General features: G+C 37.2%; 3 protein-coding genes across 5 annotated transcripts in view; 2 read left to right on the top strand and 1 right to left on the bottom strand.

The window, feature by feature from the left end:
* The window catches only part of shc3 (SHC (Src homology 2 domain containing) transforming protein 3), a 267,622-nt gene that overhangs the window by 142,115 nt on the left and 104,959 nt on the right, over positions 1-20,548 (bottom strand). The window lies entirely within an intron of this gene.
* The window catches only part of LOC127525815 (cyclin-dependent kinases regulatory subunit 2), a 141,878-nt gene continuing 129,668 nt past the window's right edge, over positions 8,339-20,548 (top strand). Inside the window, exon 1 of one of the 2 annotated variants that reach the window (XM_051929731.1) lies at positions 8,339-8,438. The gene's annotated coding sequence lies outside the window, so the exon portion shown is untranslated. Of the gene's footprint in view, positions 8,476-20,548 lie in introns of both variants that reach the window. The other variant, XM_051929732.1, reaches the window with a different exon arrangement.
* On the top strand, positions 8,437-16,385 carry zgc:86839 (Cyclin-dependent kinases regulatory subunit 2-like). Its single transcript, XM_051929730.1, has 3 exons — positions 8,437-8,578; positions 12,481-12,608; positions 15,841-16,385. Exons 1-3 carry the CDS (start codon positions 8,520-8,522, stop codon positions 15,882-15,884), a joined length of 231 nt encoding a protein of 76 aa, XP_051785690.1. The 5' UTR covers positions 8,437-8,519; the 3' UTR covers positions 15,885-16,385.

Below are 20,548 nucleotides of genomic sequence, written 5' to 3'. Positions count from 1 at the left end.
CACTGCACATCTTAAAGCCATGCATCATAGATTAAATGACAACTCTAAATTGCCCTAGCTTAAATAAATGTGGGTAATTTTTTCTGCCTTGTGTTGGACAGACATACCATCTAATGTTGGTCCCTGGCTTTTATCCTGATGCTTCAGGATCATTGCATATCTCCCAGATCCTGCAATGGAAAATATCAATTTTTTGTGCATAATTTTATTTTTTGGTAAGGGCACTTTTTGTTAATATAAATTAAAAAAATATGCCTCTGGGCCCTAATTTCCTTTCTAAAATGTGATGTTTGGTAGACCTAGGCCAACTGCCTGTCAGCATCTTAAGTTTTATTTGTGCTGCCATGTCACAACACACATTTGCATTTCATTTCTTCAAGCTCTGGTCCTGCTGTGACTTCACGTTATGGTTAATTCAATTTGTCTTCATCATAAGAATTACAACATGCTCTTCTGCGAGATTCTATTAGTTATTTTATCATATGCAATTGTAGGTTGGCCGGAAGTTGACCAGATGTAGTGTTATGTTTTACCTGTCTCCTGGTAAAAAGTGTTCTCACATATGGATTATTGCTGACAATTAACTGTGTTGTTTATTTAAAAATTTTAGATTCTAAAATAACATCCTGATAAAAATGTTCAATTTGCAAAAAATAGTGTTAATCATAGGTACAATACTAATTTTAATCTCTGCATTATCTTGTGAACCTCATATATTTCTCAGGCCCTAAAGGAATACTCCCAAATATATATTTTTTCATATGTTACTTGCCCCATGTAGTTTGTAATGAAGGCTGAGAAACATTTTATTCTCATATTTTCATAATAAAATATCAGAAATTTGAGGTCTATGTTGACCAGTGCCGGACAACAGCAAATGTTGACCAGTGCTGGACAACAGCAAACAACATCAAAAAGTTCATGAAACCTCACATTACTAGTATTGCATTATTCAAATATGAAGTCATCCAGTCATATGCTCACAACATCCCAAACATATGTATTTTTACTAACATTGTTCAATAAGTCCCTTCTAGAAAAAGCTCTCAAAAACAGATATGGAACATGCTGAGACGTCAATGGACATTTGAACTGAAGACTGGTTAGGGTTCTAGCCGAGTACCAGCTGGTTCATTGGCTAACCATTGCACTTCACATGAGATCAACAAAAAGTGTGCACTGAGAGACACGTAAAACTAATAATGATTAACAGTTAAAGAACGGCAAGTGAAAACATTATCAGGAGGAAAATATGCTTTGTACTTGTGCATTTCTGAGATGCTTCAACAAGCAGAAGGGCATTTTACAAACTGTCACCAAATAATCCCAATTTACTCCAGTTGTGGCTCACCGCTATGAATATAAATGTAATGATGAGAGGTGGATCTTCAGTTCAAATGCTCATTCACTTCTGAGCACGTTCTGTTTGCACTCATGAGAGCATTTTCCAGAAATGGTTTACTTAACAATATTTTAGTAAAAATATATATATTTTGGACTTTGTGAACATATGTCTGGATGAATTGACATGTGGATTGTGCAACAAAAGTAACACAAGATCTTTTTCATAGACATTTTTAATACTGATTGCTGTTGTCTAGTGTTGATCACCATTGACCCCTATTATATCAAAAAATGTTAATGAAAACACAAGATTAAAAATTATGCAAGTAACATTTTTAAAAAATGTGGGTGGACTATTCCTATATATATATATATTTTTTATTCTAAAGGATCTTTAGTCTAAATGTATACTTAAGATAACATAAGATTGTTAAAGCCACTTAATTCAATTCAGAATTTGCTTTGGTGGGGAGGGAAGGAACCAATCCTGTCAGCAGCCATTCCTACACAGGACACCATCATATGGTACTCTCAAGTACACACCCACCAGGGCCGACATATAGTCACCTGGTAACTTAATGTGCATGTCTATGGGGTAGAAAACCTATAAAGACATGGGAGGAGCAAGCAAACTTCACATGGACAGTAACTGGGCACATTATTTAAGACCAGATAATAACAAATAGAAAACAGAGAAATAAATAAAAAATCGTATTTAATTTTCAATGGTTTTTAAAATGCCACATTCACTGAGCAATCTAGAAGGCATTGTAGTAAATGCCTGTGGCAGTTATGGTGGCATCACCTAATCATATAAAGCCATAGTCTCTGATTTCTGTCATTTTTTCATCCACTATGCTGTTCCAGTCTAAGGCCAAATTTACTTAGTAGAGGTAGCAGAGACACCAAAGTGTAAACAGTAGAATCTTAAAATAAAAAGTATGCACTAGAAATGTGATTAGTATAAAAATGTATGTCACTTTATATTACTTAAATATATACACACAGTATACAGTATACTCTGAGTCTGATGCATCATTTTGAGATTCAACTTGAAACAGCAAAGCTGAGGCCCAGTTCCAGCACAAAGACGTTGCAGGGAGTGTCCCATAGGATCCAGAAAGCCTATGATGTATTTCCGTCTCCATCAAACCTGTTTTTTAACCGGGGGAAAAGGGGACACACCAGCCTAATGTCGCTAATGTCTCAATACTGGAACTTTAAAACACAACCTAAGTTGTTGCTACAAGTTACTAACTGAGGAGCATTACTGTTGGCAGCACAATCAAGTGCTCATGTTTATTGCAGAAGCAATTAGCATGGAGATTAGTGCTACCAGGAATATCCACTCATCAATCCATTATTTTTGTTCACCTGGTCTGGAGTATACAGCACATGAGTGGGTGAAGGCAATCAACTTAGTGGGGCAACTGAAGAGATAATGTCACATCATTGAGATAATGCTGAGACTAGATCATGTACCTCATTTCCAAAATCACAAAACAGCTCATCCTGGTTGAGAAAACTGCTCCTCGAGAGCAGAGGAGACTTAGTGTAGAAAGAAGGGAAAATACCAGAGGCTGGTTGAGGGCTTCTGGAGGCAGAGGTGGAGAACAATGTGCTTTCCAGTACAGATGGGTTGCAGGTGGTTTGTTGGACAATCCCTGAGTAGGGTATATGGAATCCTTCATATCATTATGACAAGCAGAGCAAGTGCTATTACCAGTAACATGGAGTCTACAGAAATGTTTTTTAATGTACTTTAAATAGCCATACAGACATATATTATCCTCTTATATTTACATTAACTTAATAAAAATTGTTACCTTTCAATACAAAAATAAGAATTTTACCTGAAGTTAGATGCATAATTTAAAGATGCGGAAAAAAAATGGAAAGGATGTATGTAAAATATGTGGAAGAACGTGGAACGTATGATACGACGCCTTCAAGAGGAAGCATTACTGCTAGGAAAAGAAGTGGTGGGTGTTAGGAAGTTTCTTACATACTTGTTTGTAACCAATGAGACTATATAGTGGAAGAATATGGTCATTTTTAATCACACTAATTTTTAAAGAAAATATGGAGAAAATTAAAAAACAGCCACAACACACTGATTGGACACATAATGGTTTCCAGTCAACATTCATTATATTCCTTCCTTGCTTGGCCAGGTTATTGGAGTGGCTTGTGAACAATAAACATCATTGTATACCACCTGTTTCTATGCCAGTTTTCAAGCAAATTGGACCACTCTTTCTTGACATTGGTATTTTTGTAACAGACTGAATATTGCTTTTAGGTGTTTAATAGAAAATACAAGTACATATTTTATGGCATACTATGATTCCCCTACAACAGAGGCTTTATTCAATTTCCTGTGCATTGCATCATTCTTTCTGGAAAACGTTAAGACTAATTTCTGGAACAGAGAGCAAAATTTTCTTTAAAAAATGTCTACTATTCAAACCAATACAAAGTGATTGGAAATAAGTATAAAAATTAGAAAAAAGGGTCTCTGGCACAGAAACACCACAAAGGAAATTAACAAACCCACTGTCAATACCATATAAAGAAGATACAATATATAACAATAACAGAGTGATATTGTCAAATGTGATAGAATATAAAATCTGCTGATCCCAGTAATAACAAGCCTTGGACAGAGAGTCTATCCATGACAAATATAGCTGGGAATACAGAATTCCTTATTTGGTTTGGCCTTTCTCAATAAAATGTGTATTTATGTAAATATTAGATTTTCAATAAAATATTACTTCATAAAAATTTGTGTAGGCCCTGCAATAGACTGATACTTTGCCCAGTGTGGGATATGCCCTGTGGTCTTTTATGCCAGGATAGACTCAAACTGTAACCCCAAAATAGATTAGGGGAATTCAAGAATGTTACATTAAATTTGTATTTAGAAAACATACAGTATTCCTATGTACTACCTTAATATATACAGTATACAATTGTACAGTACAGCATGTGTGAGTATATACATATACACACACATATTGCATATACTGTATAGTGACGTGAAGAATACTGGAGACTTTGTAAATCTTTGGGGTGGCAACCCAGTCACACCTTCTTAATAATAAAACAAAACAAAGTTCAAAAAACAGTGACCCCCAAATCAAACAACGCAAAAGGCTGTGCTTCTCACACAATGAATATGATTGTCAAGCTCTTGTCTCATAGAAAGAAAGAAAGAAAGAAAGAAAGAAAGAAAGAAAGAAAGAAAGAAAGAAAGAATATATATTGGAGACTGCAAAGCTAAGTGCAGAATTTGTAATATGAAAATATCCGTTAGAGCAGGGTCAACAACAAACCTGCACAGACATATAAGAACCACACACCCATCCGTGCAACTGGAGGAGAGCGTGCCCTCTCTCCTGCCATCCACTGACCCTGGAAAAGAGCCAAGTACTTCTGCTGCAGCATCCACTGTCTTACCGAAAACTGCAGGTATAACACAGTCTTCAGTTCAAACCAAAATAAGCACATTTATTCCAAAACAAATGACGCCAAACAAACAAATAAGTGTCGATGAGGAGCTGGCTAAAATGATAGCTAGCGACTTTTAACCATTTTCCATTGTGGAAGACAGAGGATTTACAACTTTTGTACAGGCCTTAAACCCCATGTATGTTCTCCCTAGCAGAAAAACTTTGTCCCAAACAATTATTCAATAACTATATATCTGAGGGTGGAGTACAACACTGTGCTTTCAGAAACCACTGCTCTGGAAAAAAGGTAGCATTTAATGACAACAGAGCTGTGGATGAGGCATTTCGAAGAATAAGTGCAGCAGCAGCAAGATGCAACCCCAGCAGCCTGTCTGCTCCTCCATCAGAGGGCCAAGAGGAAGAAATTGGAGCAGGGGCATGTTCACAGGAACCACAAGCTTCTGCGATGTGGAGGCTCTTTGACGAAAGAGTAACAGGAGACACTGCAAGGAGAAATCCCACAGCTGATGCTATGCTGGAGTTGAGGTCCTATCTTGAGGAGCACCTCATCCAAAGATCCGAAGACCCACTGAGTTGGTGGGAGGCCAAGGCTGCAGTCTACCCATGCCTGGTTAAGGTAATGGTAGGAAGACTTTGCATTGTCGCTACATCGGTCCCCTCAGAAAGAGTCTTCTCAAAAACAGGACAAATAATCACGGAGAGGAGAAATCGCATCAGCCCATCTAAGCTGAGGCATCTGGCATTTCAGAATGCCAACCTGGCCTAAAAACTTTTATTCAAAGAGTCATAGTGTTGTGTTGTTGTTGAGTTGGGCCTTTATTTAATTTGTTTGCTGTGTTTGCTGTGGTTTTGTGTTAAGTTGTTCATTTAAAGCTTTTATTAAAATGTTAAACAATAGTAACTGTGTATTTATTGTAATGAAAAAATGCATAAAAATACGTTAATGTCTGAAAACAATGAATAAGAAATTGCTTATACACAAACCATTCATAATTGCTTAATTAGGCTAAAATATAAGCATCCAAGTGATACTAAACGAAGAGCCATTCGGGAGCCGTAAGAGCCGTCTCTTTAAAGGGAGCCGATCCAAAAGAGCCGAAGCTTTGAAAAGAGCCAGAGTTCCCATCACTACCCTAGACCTCCTATAAAGCCTCACTCCCTTCCTCTGGAGTTCAGTTCTGTTTTGGACTCAGTCTTATAAACTACTCTGGTCTTACAATTCTTTACTTTTGCAGCAAGGAACATATTATACGGGTGGCTGCCCCAAACCTTTCCCATGTCTGAAGTCTCATCTTGTTACAATATATATATATATATATATATATATATATATATATATATATATATATATATATATATATATTGGTATAATTTAAATGTCATTCTAAATTTGACAAAAGTAAAATGTAAAAAAATATTTTGATGTTCTTAGAATAAATTCCTGGCTTTAAGCTAGCAGTGTGACTTATTGGTTAAGGCACTGGACGTTAAACACTGAGGTTGTGCGGTTAAATCCCACTGCTGGCATTGTGTTACCATGAGCAAGTCACTTCACCTGCCTGTGCTCCAATTGAAAAACAAGAAAAGTAACCAACTGTATCTCAGTTGTTGTAAGTTGCCTTGGATAAAGGTGTCAGACAAATATGTGATTTAATATATTTTTCATTTTATATGATTGCTTTAAGCTTCGGTGCATGTTACCTATATCGGGGTACTCAGCCAAGTCCTTTGGAAAACCCTAAATGACCTGCGTTTTTGCTAACTCCCAGCACACCATTACCAGGCAATCAGTAACAGCAGACCCCATACAATCCTTGGGTGCACAGATTGGTGAAGCAATATTTTAGCTCATATAATACACAGTTTGGGCCCTTATATGCTTGCTACCAGGTCTGTTTCATTAAACTGATGCTTTACTGGTGCATCTTTTGTACTTTGGTTATGTTGTTTGCTCAGGCGTAATGCAGTTCAAACTGCTATGCATGCTTTTCTCTGAACAAACCTTTTAGCGTTTTCTAGCAATACTGTACATCAAGTTATTGTGTAAGTTCAAAACATCTGCTAGCATTACATAACAGTATTTTCTTTTAATAACACTATCCAGCCTGTGTGACAGGCAATACAAAATCCTAGACAATCTTAAGAATTCAATGAATCCCGGCCGGAAAGATACTTTAGGCATCCAAAAGAGGACATATTTAAGAAAAAGTGGTCACCCTGACTTTTCCTATATAAAGCTGAACTTTAGGCAGTAAAAACGTGGAAAGAAATTGAAGAATCACATCTTGTTGAAAGAATTTATATTATGATTTCTTTGCTAACCTGGAGTTGGGGCAGGTGTCCGCAAAAAGTGAAAAATCATAATTTCTGCAGAGCAAAGCCTACTGGTATAATTTTGTCAATAAAAATGACTATCGCAATATACATACATGACAAACATCACTTTGACAGCTGTCAAATCGTGTTCTGGGGAGATCCAAACGTGTAAATCTGTTTTTTTTTCTCAATTGTATACATTATATTATTATTAGAATTATTTTCCTCCGGGTGCTCCAGTTTCCTCCCACAGTCCAAGGACATGCAGGTTAGGTGCATTGGCGATCTTGAATTGTCCCTAGTGCGTGCTTGGTGTGTGTGTGTGTTTATGCCCTGTGGTGGTCTGGTGTCCTGCCCGGGCTTTGTTCCTGCCTTGCACCCTGTGTAGGCTGGGATTGGCTCCAGCAGACCCTCGTGACCCTGTGTTTGGATATAGCGGGTTGGACAATGACTGACTGATGACTTAGCTCAATTACATATACTGTATATATTATTTAACAATACTAATAAATTGTGCCATCACCTAAAGTACACTGTTTAGTATGAGATAGGAAATAAAAAAAGAATTTGTTACAATTACAGAAATTTATTTAGAGGTACGACTTTAAGAATTGCATAGATTCCTCAAGACTGCCTGCCTATTTTTGACATTAGCAACGGACGGTGATTTATTTAAAAGAAATTTTTAATTTCCTTGTTAAATGTCGCCATGTTGACATCACTTCCGTTTACCGCTAAAATGTAAGCGACAGCCACCTGTAGCCTACAGCGCCTTTTAGGTCAAAGTATTTCATTGTATAACGCTTACACACGGACGGTGATCGCAGCTCCATTGTGTGACACTTACATATCAAATTCACACGTATTGAGCTAGCATGAAGTTTTTCCACAATCACCCCCCACTGTTTAATGACTTTCCTCGGCTCTATTTTGGACAATTTGCGGAACTCAAGAGGAGGGGCTGCTGCTGCGGAAGCCTGCTCTACTACCAGAACTCCGTGGATACGATAATTCATCTAGAATGTGCAGCTGAAAAAATCAAATGTACAGAACGACATTTCTATAAAGAACATCAAATTCGAGCTTATGTCTACTCATATAAAGACGAAATTATGTTTCCAGTGCGAAAATAAGCCACATGTGCAGCAGCTTCCCCGTGAGCCTTCGCGTGTTGCTACTGGTGCTGTCACGTGCCCTACTTTCTCCCAATCAGTAGCTTGTTTCCCAAGTTGAATTTGCTGCTCTGTTCACATGCTGCAGAAGTTATCGGCACTCGGCAGTTAGAAGAAAGTGGCTCGTGAGGTGGAGGTGGTCGTTTTCATAAACCTATTTTTTGTGTTTGTGTATAAAGTAAGCTGCTGTTTCAGTGGTATTTCGACAGCCATGTCTCACAAACAGATCTATTATTCGGACAAATATTCCGACGATCTCTATGAATACAGGTAACTTTTTTTTCTGACGTAGTGTAAAAGAAAAGGTAACAGAAAGGTCGCATGTCGTTTCGTGCCGTTTTTCTTGGTTTTATCTCCACTTTTGTGTAGTTAAATACTTTTTCTGCTAAGAGTTTTGACTTTATATTTAGAGTTTTGTTTGAATTGTTTATAAGTGATGAAACATTACGTGCTAATTATGAGTTATTTCTCTCCACTGGTCACATAATTAGTGTTCATTGTTATAGAAGTGTTTTTACAAGCTGTTAGTGCGTTTTTTCCTTTCGGAATTTTCTCGAATCGCAGCTGGCTGTGCCCCAGGCTTCCGTGACCTTAATTTGTTCATAAGGCAGCCTCCGTCGAACTGTGATCCCCTCTCGACAATATTTGTTTTATAGATGATCCTCTTCAAACAGACGCGCTCACACAATCGGAAGCATGTGGCCTTCACTTACTGTTTCGATTCAAGTTTTTTTTTTTTTTTTTTATTCGTGGCATCCTAATGCGAAAAATGACATGAAGTGCATTGAATTGGCAGTCCTGGATTTTGATCAGAAAAGTCACTTATTTCCTGGGGCTGGCAATGAGTAATACAGTTTGGGTACTGGTGTCGTCATGTATTCCTGCAATGTCTGGAGTATTTTAAATTATAATTCTGTTGATTAACATCTTGAACCTGACAATTTGTACTGTCATCCTTTCTCTGAAGAACCCAGTATCTTGGGCATCTAGTAAGCACAAGCAATGTTATGTTTGATCCTCCTTAAATAATCTAGGCTTTAGGCAGCAAAGTACGTGATGTCATAATGCTAGAAAATGTGAAGCCAGTATAACTTAAATTGTAAAATGGGACCTTCGTCAAAGCGCTCAATCATTTGGAGATCTTGCTTTGACATACCAATTGTAAATTTGCATATTACAGTTAATTGGGTGGTTTAGGTCGAGATTCAGGAAATTGGAGTATTGCAGTAGTATCCCCAAAAGTGGATTAGGAAAAAATCGGGTGTTGAAGTGACAAATCGCTTAAAGTATACGTGAAGTTTGATATGTTATAGAGCTGCTAAAGGTAACTGTGAGCATTGATGCAAATTATAGAAAAGTATACCTGCAGTGACCACCACCAGTGTAATATAGTGTTTAAAAATGCAAATATTTGTGTGCCAGGGTATATTTCTGGTCGATTTTTGTATATTCTGTGAATTCTAAACCCCTCATACCATGAGTATTGAAAGCAAAAACAATCGATGCCATGTGTTGGAATGAAATTAATTTCCAATGTGCTACTGGAGGTTGGTGCAGTAATCTGCCTCACAACAAGGATGCCAAAGTTTGCATCCAGTGTTCCCACCCCTGTTTTTTTTTTTTTTCGCTCTCCTAGAACTGTTTTTCTGTTCCTGTCTTTTTCTATGTTTTTGTCACCCGTGTCTGTTTTTTCATCACAATCATGTTTCTTTTAGGACAGTTCTTGAACTACAGTTTCTTGTGTACATAAATTTGTTTCATACGTCTTAACAAAAGCACGTCAACTCTGCCCATCTGTAAAAATGTAATTACTAGTTTGTCCATCCATCCATTATCCAACCCGCTATATCCTAACTACAGGGTCACGGGGTCTGCTGGAGCTAATTCCAGCCAACACAGGGCGCAAGGTAGGAAACAAACCCCGGGCAGGGCGCCAGCCCACTGCAGGATGCACACACAGTCACACACCAAGCACACACTAGGGACAATTTAGAATTGCCAATGCACCTAACCTGCATGTCTTTGGACCATGGGAGAAAACCCACATAGACACGGGGAGAATATGCAAACTCCACGCAGGGATGACCCGGGAAGTGAACCCAGGTCTCCTAACTGCGAGGCAGCAGCGCCACCGTGCCGCCCTATATTACTAGTTTGTGCATAACCAAATTAACTTGGTGATTGTGATTGGCAGCATGTGCCTTGACATCACATCCTGCATAGTGCACATGCCTTAATGTCAGTCAGTCATGTGCTAATAGCAAAAGAGGTCATTAAATATTAACTGCTACATGTGGAAGCCACCAAAGTCTGCCATTGAGGATGTTAAAGAAAGATGGTGCCATAAACGATGTTGTGAGAAACTGAAAAAGTACAAACAGGAAAAGTTAAAGTTGTTGATTTGAGTGAGGACGAGTCCTGTTTAATGTTCTGCTCCCAAACTTGAAAATGATATTTCTTTCTTATCAGGAATATTATAGTTTTTTGACACTTGGATTTATTTGGCAGACGTGCTGCTGTTATATTTAATTAGAACATTCCTTGTACACCCTATTAAACATCTGTTTTTCTGTATTTATTTGGTTACATGGTCAATGTTTTTCCTAAAAGTTAGTGGCAACACTGTTCGCATCCTGTGTCCTTTCTACATGGAGTTTGCTTGTTCTTCCCATAGTCCAGAGGCATGTAAGTTAAGTGGACTGATGATGCTAAACTGGCGCGGACACATGCAGCAACACTTCAGTGCCGTGGTTCCCAAACTTGGCCCCCAGTGGCTGCAGGTTTTTGTTTCAACCGGATTCACAATAAGCGATAGTAATTGATCTCATTTAGATAAATGATTGTTTTGTTTTTTCCTCCCTCATTCTGTATTCAGAAAAGTACAGCAGTATGATAGTTGTTTTTTTTAACATTCAAAGACATTTCGAAATGTTTTTTTGCTATAGCTTTAAATGCTTAACTTTTTGTTTTCCAATATTCTTCCCTTATTCTGTGTTGTCTGCTTACATCATTGTATCCGAATTGTAACAATTAAAAACAAGCAAAGCAGACAATGTGATCAACACTAAATGATGAAAGGCTGCAACTGCTTCAGAGTCAGACCAACTAATTAGTCAATAATGGAAAGGCAGAGAGCAAATTAGGAGGAACATAAAGAAAAAAACAATGCATTATCCACATATAACTGCTTAATTTTTGTTAATGTATTAATACACTTTTGTAATTTCTTCATTAACCCCAAAAAATAGAAACTGGGAAAGAGCATTTAATTATGTTTTTAGACCTATTAAAAATGGACATTGCTTGGAACAAAAGCCTGCAGCCCTGGGGGTCCCTAGGACACAGAGGTTTGGAAACCACTGTCTTAGTGTATGGGTGTTTGTGTGTTCGTTCACCCTGCTGTAGACTGGCACCCTACCCAGGGATGACTGTTTCTTTGTGCCATATGCTTGCTTGGATAGGTTCCCTGTGACCCTACCCAAATTTAAGCAAGCTTGGACGATGCGATGGATGCGGTATGCGATTTGGAAAGGGACACTGCTCAGTTTTATTTCTGAAGCTGTATGCCAAAAGTTAAATAGAAAACTGATAGTACAGAACTAGATGGTTGTTGCGGGTAGGGAAATGTAAGAAAACTTGGCATGTTTAAGATTGTTTGCTGCCAATCATTTGCTGAGCCAAATAAAAATTAAACGCCTTGGGGCATGGATATAGGCATCCATTTGTGTTTGTCACATTTGATAATTCGCACAATTTAAATATTCACATACTGTATTGTCGGTCTACACTGCTATTTCCATGCAAATTCTGGTGTTTTCAGAGACCTGTCATTTTAAACTGGGAGTAGGATAAATGATTCAATTAAGAAAGAACATGAACTAAAATTTTGACTCAAACAATTTTAATGTTGCATTTTGACACTGATTGAGGTACAAGAGAGGTTGTGCTTAAATTACATTATACAACTTAAATACCATACATAAGTTTGGTCTCTTTTTTAAAAAACGAAGACAACAATTCAGCTATTGAGAGGTAAAAGAAAAACCGATACAAGCGCCACTAACTTATTTTTGGATTGCATGGAATAGGTTGTAAGTTTAGTAATACACATTTTAATGATGAAGTTTTGGTAAGATGAAAGTATTTAAAAACATTATTTTTTGAACCAACAGGCATGTTATGTTACCAAAGGAACTTGCAAAACAGGTGCCCAAAACTCACCTAATGTCTGAAGAAGAATGGAGAAGACTGGGTGTTCAGCAGAGTCTAGGCTGGGTGCATTACATGATTCATGAACCAGGTACTGTCTAGTTATGTATTTTTAACTTTTAGTAAATATATGGATGTTATTTGCAGTGAGTATAATTTTTGACTTGCATTACAATCCCAAAGGGTACCTGTTAGGTTGTAAACCCTAATTTTTCTTGTTAGTGTAACTTGTATTTGGATTGATCGTTGCCTTAGACCTGAATGCTAGAAAAGGGCATGGGTCCCCAGAAACTGACTGGGAAAAGCAGTTTGAGAATGATTAAATAAAATGTTTAGAATGTAAAGTGTTTGCAAGAAATATTTTAAATATATAATGAAATACACATGTTGGTGACTATTTTAATAATTTTTTTCTTTTACATATTTGTTTACTGTTTGGCATCACTTTGAAACATAGTAAAGCATTATTGTAATGCCTCAGTGTTTTAAAATATTTATAACCTTGTTCTGGGAGATGTAAACCAATACAGTGTTGTTGAAGGACTAATGTTTTGGCAGCAATACTGTAAATTACAACAATGGCAAAGTGCTTTATTTCTTTAACCTTTGCCAAAATTAAGAGAAACTGAGTGAAAAATCCACTTTGTTAGCCTTGTTTTTAAGAAAACGCAAGATGTTCATCAAATTACCTGTAATTGATATTTGGCAAGGACTTTACGCAATTTTGCCTAAAAGCTGTGTTCTAGATGTCTCAATACCATGGGTGCTGTTATATTTTTGGTTGTACATCCGCAATACCAAAGTGATATTTTTGCTCATAGATGAAGAAAACTGGGATTGCACATCTGGATAGAATGGCGAATAAACCAGTAATTGACTTTTTTTCTTGCAAACTACCTTAAAGACTTACCTTATCCACTTAAATATTACAGTTGAGTCAGACTAAAGCAATAGTGTAATGTAATGGAGTTTCTATGTTATTCAAAGTTTACGAAATTTACTTTTGCAAGACAATCTTTAAATGTTAGTTGCTGTCCCAAATTAGCAGTTATGACAGGAACAAGATGCATCCTACATATTTTGAGAATGTTTTCCGAATTATACATTACAGTATTGCTTAAAACTGCTCTTGATTGCTTGGATGCCTTATGTAATCATGCTTGGTCACCAAATTTACGTTGGTCTGTGATCTGGTCATTCTAAGACATGAAATTCCATTCCAATAAACATTTAATATATTGATACATGTGGTTTCTGTCTTGCTGAAAAAAAGCAATTTTCACCTAAAGCCTTTTGTGCAAACATTGCTTATAGTGTCATCCCAACCAATTTCTCTCTCTCTCGCACTCGGGGTGGGGGACTACAGGATGATGAATTTTTCTTCAAATATTAGTTCAGGCATCAGTGTGTTTGTTTTGCACAGTGAATGTTATGATGGTATTTGAGACAAATCTTTGTGGAGTTGTCAGTGTTTTCTCTACCTTCAGCATTTTGTAGCCAATAGTTCACAGTAGCTGTCAAGAGTACATGGCTCTTTTCAAAACACACAGCATTACAGTTAGTTACAGGGTGACCTTTTTAGTAGAGCTACAATATGTCTTTAAAGTTTGTGCCACTAATCAAATTATTCCCTAGTATGGCTAAGCATTTTTGGTTAATTTTGTATTTGAATATTGGTATGGCAGTCAAGGAATAGTGACTTTGGGTTCCATTTTTGGTGGGTTTGGGCTGTTTGCAGGGGTCTTGTGCCTTTGTTTGTCCCTCAGAAAGGTTATCTAGATATTCTGTGCTTTGGTTCACGTTTGTGCTTAGAACTGTTCTGTTCTGCTTGTTTGCATTTTTTCTAGCACTAAGAAGTACATAACTCATGCATTCCTTCCCATATTTAACAGTAGGCAATAGACCTTGTGGATTGATTCTATCCTCAAACACGTTAAGGTGTATGAAATCGGGTTAAAGGTATTTTTTTTTCCCTCTCTCCATTTCTGAAGGAGTCTTGTGCTCCTTAAGGCAGGTTACGTGCCTTAGTGTTTACCTTAGATGCAAGCATTTTCCAGTTGACTGGGGGTCAGAGGTGACCTGTTCTCCTTGCTGCATGGAATAATTTCAGTGTTTGTGAGTGATGCACCTGCAGTATGGGTACTGCCATTTGGCCTCTTAAACACTTTAATACACACGTTTTGAAAGAAAGTTTTAAATTGGCAGTTTTTTTTTATCGCATCCATTTAAAATGACTAAATCGCAATTATAAGGAACACACTTCAGTTAGGTACCCTTTCTATTTTGCACCTTAACGTTTTAAACGGGCTGAAAAATGCCAAGTTGCTGTTTTAGTCACTTTAGGTTTTTTTAAGCTAGAATTCACTATGCCTTGAACAACCTATGCTGTATAAGTCTCAGGTCTGCTTAGTTTCTTGTGATGTTTTGCTTCCTGATTTCTTGCAAACCTAAAAGTACTTATAGCTTGCACGGTATAAGTGAATAGCCTGTATGAATGCCACAGCTTCTCAGAGGAATGTTGACACATAACTGACATACCATATTTTGAGTATTAAGCCTTTTATTTGCTTTCCTAGCCTAAAGCTGTCTTGATGCCATTAACATTTTGACCAACTGCACACAAAGTATAAAGTTGTATGAATAAAGTTCTGATAACTTCACCACTTTCCTTTGACTCAAATCGATAATTTGTAAATTTGGTGGGTGGCTTGCCCTAAAGAGTCGTTAGGAATTTTCAGAGTTTTTGACATGCTAAGCCCAAAACATTTGCCATCAGTGGACTAATCAAATAATCTATTCATACTAACACATTTTGAGTCTATAGTGTATACAATTGATCCATTGTGATAAATTATGTAATGAATCATGGAAAATTAATTTGGCCCTAGTTAAGCTTGAATTCTTGTCATCCATATTCTTTATAAGATTTGATTTGTCCCTAATTCCCTAGTGTACAGGTTTCTCTCTCTTTTCTCTCTCTCTCTCTCTGTTCATTTTGAAATGTTACTTTTGCTAGCTTCATTTTAACTGCTGTCATTTTATAGACTGAGGACTAATCGATCTTGGTGTTCACTTAGTATTTGGATTTCTTATCTAAAGCTAGTTTTCATTTTCTGTACATAAATTACTTGAAACAACTTAAAGTTTAGAAACATACTGTATAATTCACTGTTTGTTTTGTTGCAATTTTTAAATGGATTCAGTGTTTTCTTGAGGGAAAGTTGTTTAACTTCTAGTCAATATTTTTTTTTAAAAATCATTCCTTTATTTAGAGAGAACTTTTTTTTAACTTTTTTTTTTTTTTAAATCCTTCTCTCCTACAGAGCCACACATTCTGTTATTTAGACGACCTCTCCCAAAAGACTGAATATTCTGGAATCATTTGAATCTTCTGGGACTACATATATAAAGTGGTATTCAGTGAATACTTGGATGTGTACAAACTACTTGTCATCTCCTCTGCATCAGCTGTATTCTTCACAGCAACAGAGCTCCATATAATACAGATAAGCAGAATTATTGGATGTCTCAATGGATGTTAAAGGGGCTAAAATTTGTTAAAAGATGTAATGCTGTTGACAAAGTGTGTGTTGAATGTGCTTACTATGTTTGTCTTTCCTCCTTTTCCTTTCAGCTCTTTTCAATAAAGTTAATATTTTGTCTTATTTCATTTATGAATGTGCATTGTTTTTCATCTCCAGTTTAAAGAAATGTATTTGGTAATGAGGTTAAAATAAAGTACTGTTCCCATGGTACAAGTCAAAAAAATGCACTGTTTTTAGATCTTCAGTGCTCAGTCTTGAAAATTTCATAAGTGTTTGGCATCTTGTATTCCAAGACTGTATAAATCCCAATTATTTCTGTTCTGCTTTATATCTATAGCTACTAAACTGGACCTTACTATCTGAAATATTTTTATATAAAGGACTTCTGACGTCTGACACAACTTGATTTTGTAGTCATTGGGTATTTTGTCTTTGTATTTTCATTTTAATTTATATCAGGTAGATTCAATTGTTTATCCTCATTAGTTTTAATTAGACTATATATAGCTAATGGTAGATGACTCAATACTTCATTAACTCCAAGCATGGAGAAATTACTGCAGTTTTATTTTTTTGTCAAAATACTTTGAGTTTTAAGATAATTTTTTTTGTAAACAAGGTGAAGTGCAGTTAGAAATATCCCATCTGCATGGCCGTGTGAGACCAGCGTTAGATTTTTTTCTATACGTTTGGTTTCACTTTTCCAGAAGTTTCTACAGACTTAGTAGAATTTTTAATGCATAGATAAATCTTTCTTCAGTTACCATTGTTTAGAGCTTTAAAAACAAATCCAGAACTAGATAATGTTTAGTTTTGCCCACCAGCTATCAAGGCATCACTGTTATTAGAAGTCATTAATTTCTTAGATCTGTATAAATTTGTGCTTAGTGCATATTGCCTACTTTTATAAATGTAGGCACCTGTAATTCCTGATAAATGTGCCTGGCTTCCAGACATAAAGGGTAACCTAGGCTTGAAACCAAAGAAGTGGGATCACATTTTGCAAGTTCAAGATAGTACATGGAGTGGTTTCTAGTCCAAGACTACACGCTCTTGTAACTTTCATGTACCACTTTTTCTTGTACAGTTGTTGGAAAATTTGTGACATTTTCACTTAATAAACCTATTTTTAAAATGCTGAAGATATCTAATTTTTTTATTTATTTGAAAAACTAAGACATTTGAGTGTAAAAAGCTGGTTAAAAGATTTTAGTTGGAGATTAACTATAAATTTGCTTTCTATGAATTCTGAGGTTTTAGTTCATGTGTTTTTGTTTTACTTAGAATTGGTTATTAGTGACAGTGCTTTGCAATTCTGAATTGTTAAAGTTGTTTTTTTTTGTGTGTGTGTGTCTTTGTCACTAATACTAATGTCCTGAAGGATCTCTGGTGCATTGGTGTGTTTAAACATACTGCTTACACTCTTCGCTAAAACAGTTTGATGGGATGAGAGTATTAAGGTATAATGGAGTCCAGCTAACAAATTCTAAATCGATTGATTTTGTGAAGTAGCATGATCATTCACTTCCTAATGTGGGCAAAGCTGCATGAGTTGATCTTTGTCTAAACCATGAATATAAATATTGTATTGCTGCTTATATTAGTGAATTTGTAACATAATGAGCCCCTGCTACTGCCAAATAAGATTTTAAATGGTCCCTTGTTAAAGAAATTAAATAGCTCCCATGTTTGTATATCTGCTGTTCTTGACTTTGACAGACATTATGCCTTATGCTCCAGTATGGACTTTTTTAATAAATTTCATGCTGTGGTAAAAGTAAAGCAATTAAACATCAAAGCTTAAATTATATATTGATACTGTGTTACTTGTATAGGTGTGTGTGTGTGTGTGTTTTTTTTTTGTTGTTTTTTTTTCTCTCCTTTTGTAGGGTTTGTGGAAGTTCATTTGGAATAATACTGCTGTAATCTCAGAATTTTTAAGAAAATTGATTTGAATTTGGTCCCACTCATGGTATCTTTCTTGTATCCTAATTTTCAAATCTTTGGAGCAGCTGGTGCTTTTGAATTCACCTAATACAAGTGGATACGTACATAACCTGCCTAATATGCTGGTTCCCAAATTCTGCCAAGATGACGTCTGCCCAGCCTTTCCTAAACAAACCCTATTTTTTTAACCATAACCTTATCTTATTTGGACTGTTCATAGTGCTCAAGTGTTGCGGACCTGGCAATATCAGTAAAGTTACGTTGAAGCTATAGAAGTGGCCCCCAAATACTTCTGCCTTGTTAGGAGCTAATGGTGAACCTAATAATTTCAGAATGGCTAAGCTCCATGTTTAAAAGACTTAGCAGTATGGTGCTGTGGCTAATGCATATTGGTGACATACAATGTGACCCTGAGCCAGTCATTTAGCCAGACTGTGCTATAAAAGGGCTATTTGTGGAAGTTTGAGAGTGTCTATTATAATAGTTTTCAACTACTGTTTTATAAGTTTACATTTAGAAATTAAGCCAATGAAGCAGTGAATGCAACACAAACCTTTTAAGATGTTCAGGTGAAGGGCACACACAAGTCAATCTTGTGTTTATTTTTTTGTTTTTCTATGCATACTTTCCTGTGGATTGTCTTCTAGAGTTAGAATATCGATGCTGAAAAGAGTTGGCAAGTACTTTTTTTTATATAATAGAGATACATGCAGTGCATCCGGAAAGTATTCACACCGCATCACTTTTTCCATATTTTATGTTACAGCCTTATTCCAAAAGGGATTAAATTCATTTTTTTCCTCAGAATTCTACACACAACACCCTATAATGACAATGTGAAAAAAGTTTACTTGAGGTTTTTGCGAATTTATTAAAAATAAAAAAAAACTGAGAAATCACATGTACATAAGTATTCACAGCCTTTGCTCAATACTTTGCCGATGCACCTTTGGCAGCAATTACAGCCTCAAGTCTTGTTGAATATGATGCCACAAGCTTGGCATACCTATCCTTGGCCAGTTTCGCCCATTCCTCTTTGCAGCACCTCTCAAGCTCCATCAGGTTGGATGGGAAGTGTCGGTGCACAGCCATTTTAAGATCTCTCCAGAGATGTTCAATCGGATTCAAGTCTGGGCTCTGGCTGGGCCACTCAAGCACATTCACAGAGTTGTCCTGAAGCCACTCCTTTGATATCTTGGCTGTGTGCTTAGGGTCATTGTACTGCTGAAAGATGAACCGTCGCCCCAGTCTGAGGTCAAGAGCGCTCTGGAGCAGGTTTTCATCCAGGATGTCTCTGTACATTGCTGCAGTCATCTTTCCCTTTATCCTGACTAGTCTCCCAGAACCTGCCGCTGAAAAACATCTCCACAGCATGATGCTGCCACCACCATGCTTCACTGTAGGGATGGTATTGGCCTGGTGATGAGCGGTGCCTGGTTTCCTCTAAACGTGACTCCTGGCATTCACGCCAAAGAGTTCAATCTTTGTCTCATCAGACCAGAGAATTTTCTTTCTCATGGTCTGAGAGTCCTTCAGGTGTCTTTTGGCAAACTCCAGGTAGGCTGCCATGTGCCTTTTACTAAGGAGTGGCTTCCGTCTGGCCACTCTACCATACAGGCCTGATTGGTGGATTGCTGCAGAGATGGTTGTCCTTCTGGAAGGTTCTCCTCTCTCCACAGAGGACCTCTGGAGCTCTGACAGAGTGACCATCGGGTTCTTGATCACCTCTCTGACTAAGGCCCTTCTCCCCCGATCGCTCAGTTTAGATGGCCAGCCAGCTCTAGGAAGAGTCCTGGTGGTTTCAAACTTCTTCCACTTACGGATGATGGAGGCTACTGTGCTCATTGAGACCTTCAAAGCAGCAGAAATGTTTCTGTAACCTTCCCCAGATTTGTGTCTCGAGACAATCCTGTCTCGGAGGTCTACAGACAATTCCTTTGACTTCATGCTTGGTTTGTGTTCTGACATGAACTGTCAACTGTGGGACCTTATATAGACAGGTGTGTGCCTTTCCAAATCATGTCCAATCAACTGAATTTACCACAGGTGGACTCAAATTAAGCTGCAGAAACATCTCAAGGATGATCTGGGGAAATAGGATGCACCTGAGCTCAATTTTGAGCTTCATGGCAAAGGCTGTGAATACTTATGTACATGTGCTTTCTCAATTTTTTTATTTTTAATAAAATTGCAAAAACCTCAAGTAAACGTTTTTCACGTTGTCATTATGGGGTGTTGTGTGTAGAATTCTGAGGGGAAAAAATGAATTTAATCCATTTTGGAATAAGGCTGTAACATAACAAAATGTGGAAAAAGTGATGCGCTGTATATGGGTATGTGTGCGTTATGTTTGAGGTCCAGACATCCCCAACTGCGCTGTAGGCCTCGGTTAACGCAGGCACGGACTGGTTGTTCGCTGCTGGTGCAACTGGAAGTATGCACGCTTTCCACGTAACGCATTTATCGCCCGCTAGTCGATTTGTGGAACATTTAAAACCGGCTGCTGACCTGGCCCATAGGCTCATTATCTGTCTCCTCA

Source organism: Erpetoichthys calabaricus, chromosome 7 (assembly GCF_900747795.2).
Source record: "Erpetoichthys calabaricus chromosome 7, fErpCal1.3, whole genome shotgun sequence".
NCBI lineage: Eukaryota > Metazoa > Chordata > Cladistia > Polypteriformes > Polypteridae > Erpetoichthys > Erpetoichthys calabaricus.
This window is presented reverse-complemented; position numbering and strand designations above follow the sequence as displayed.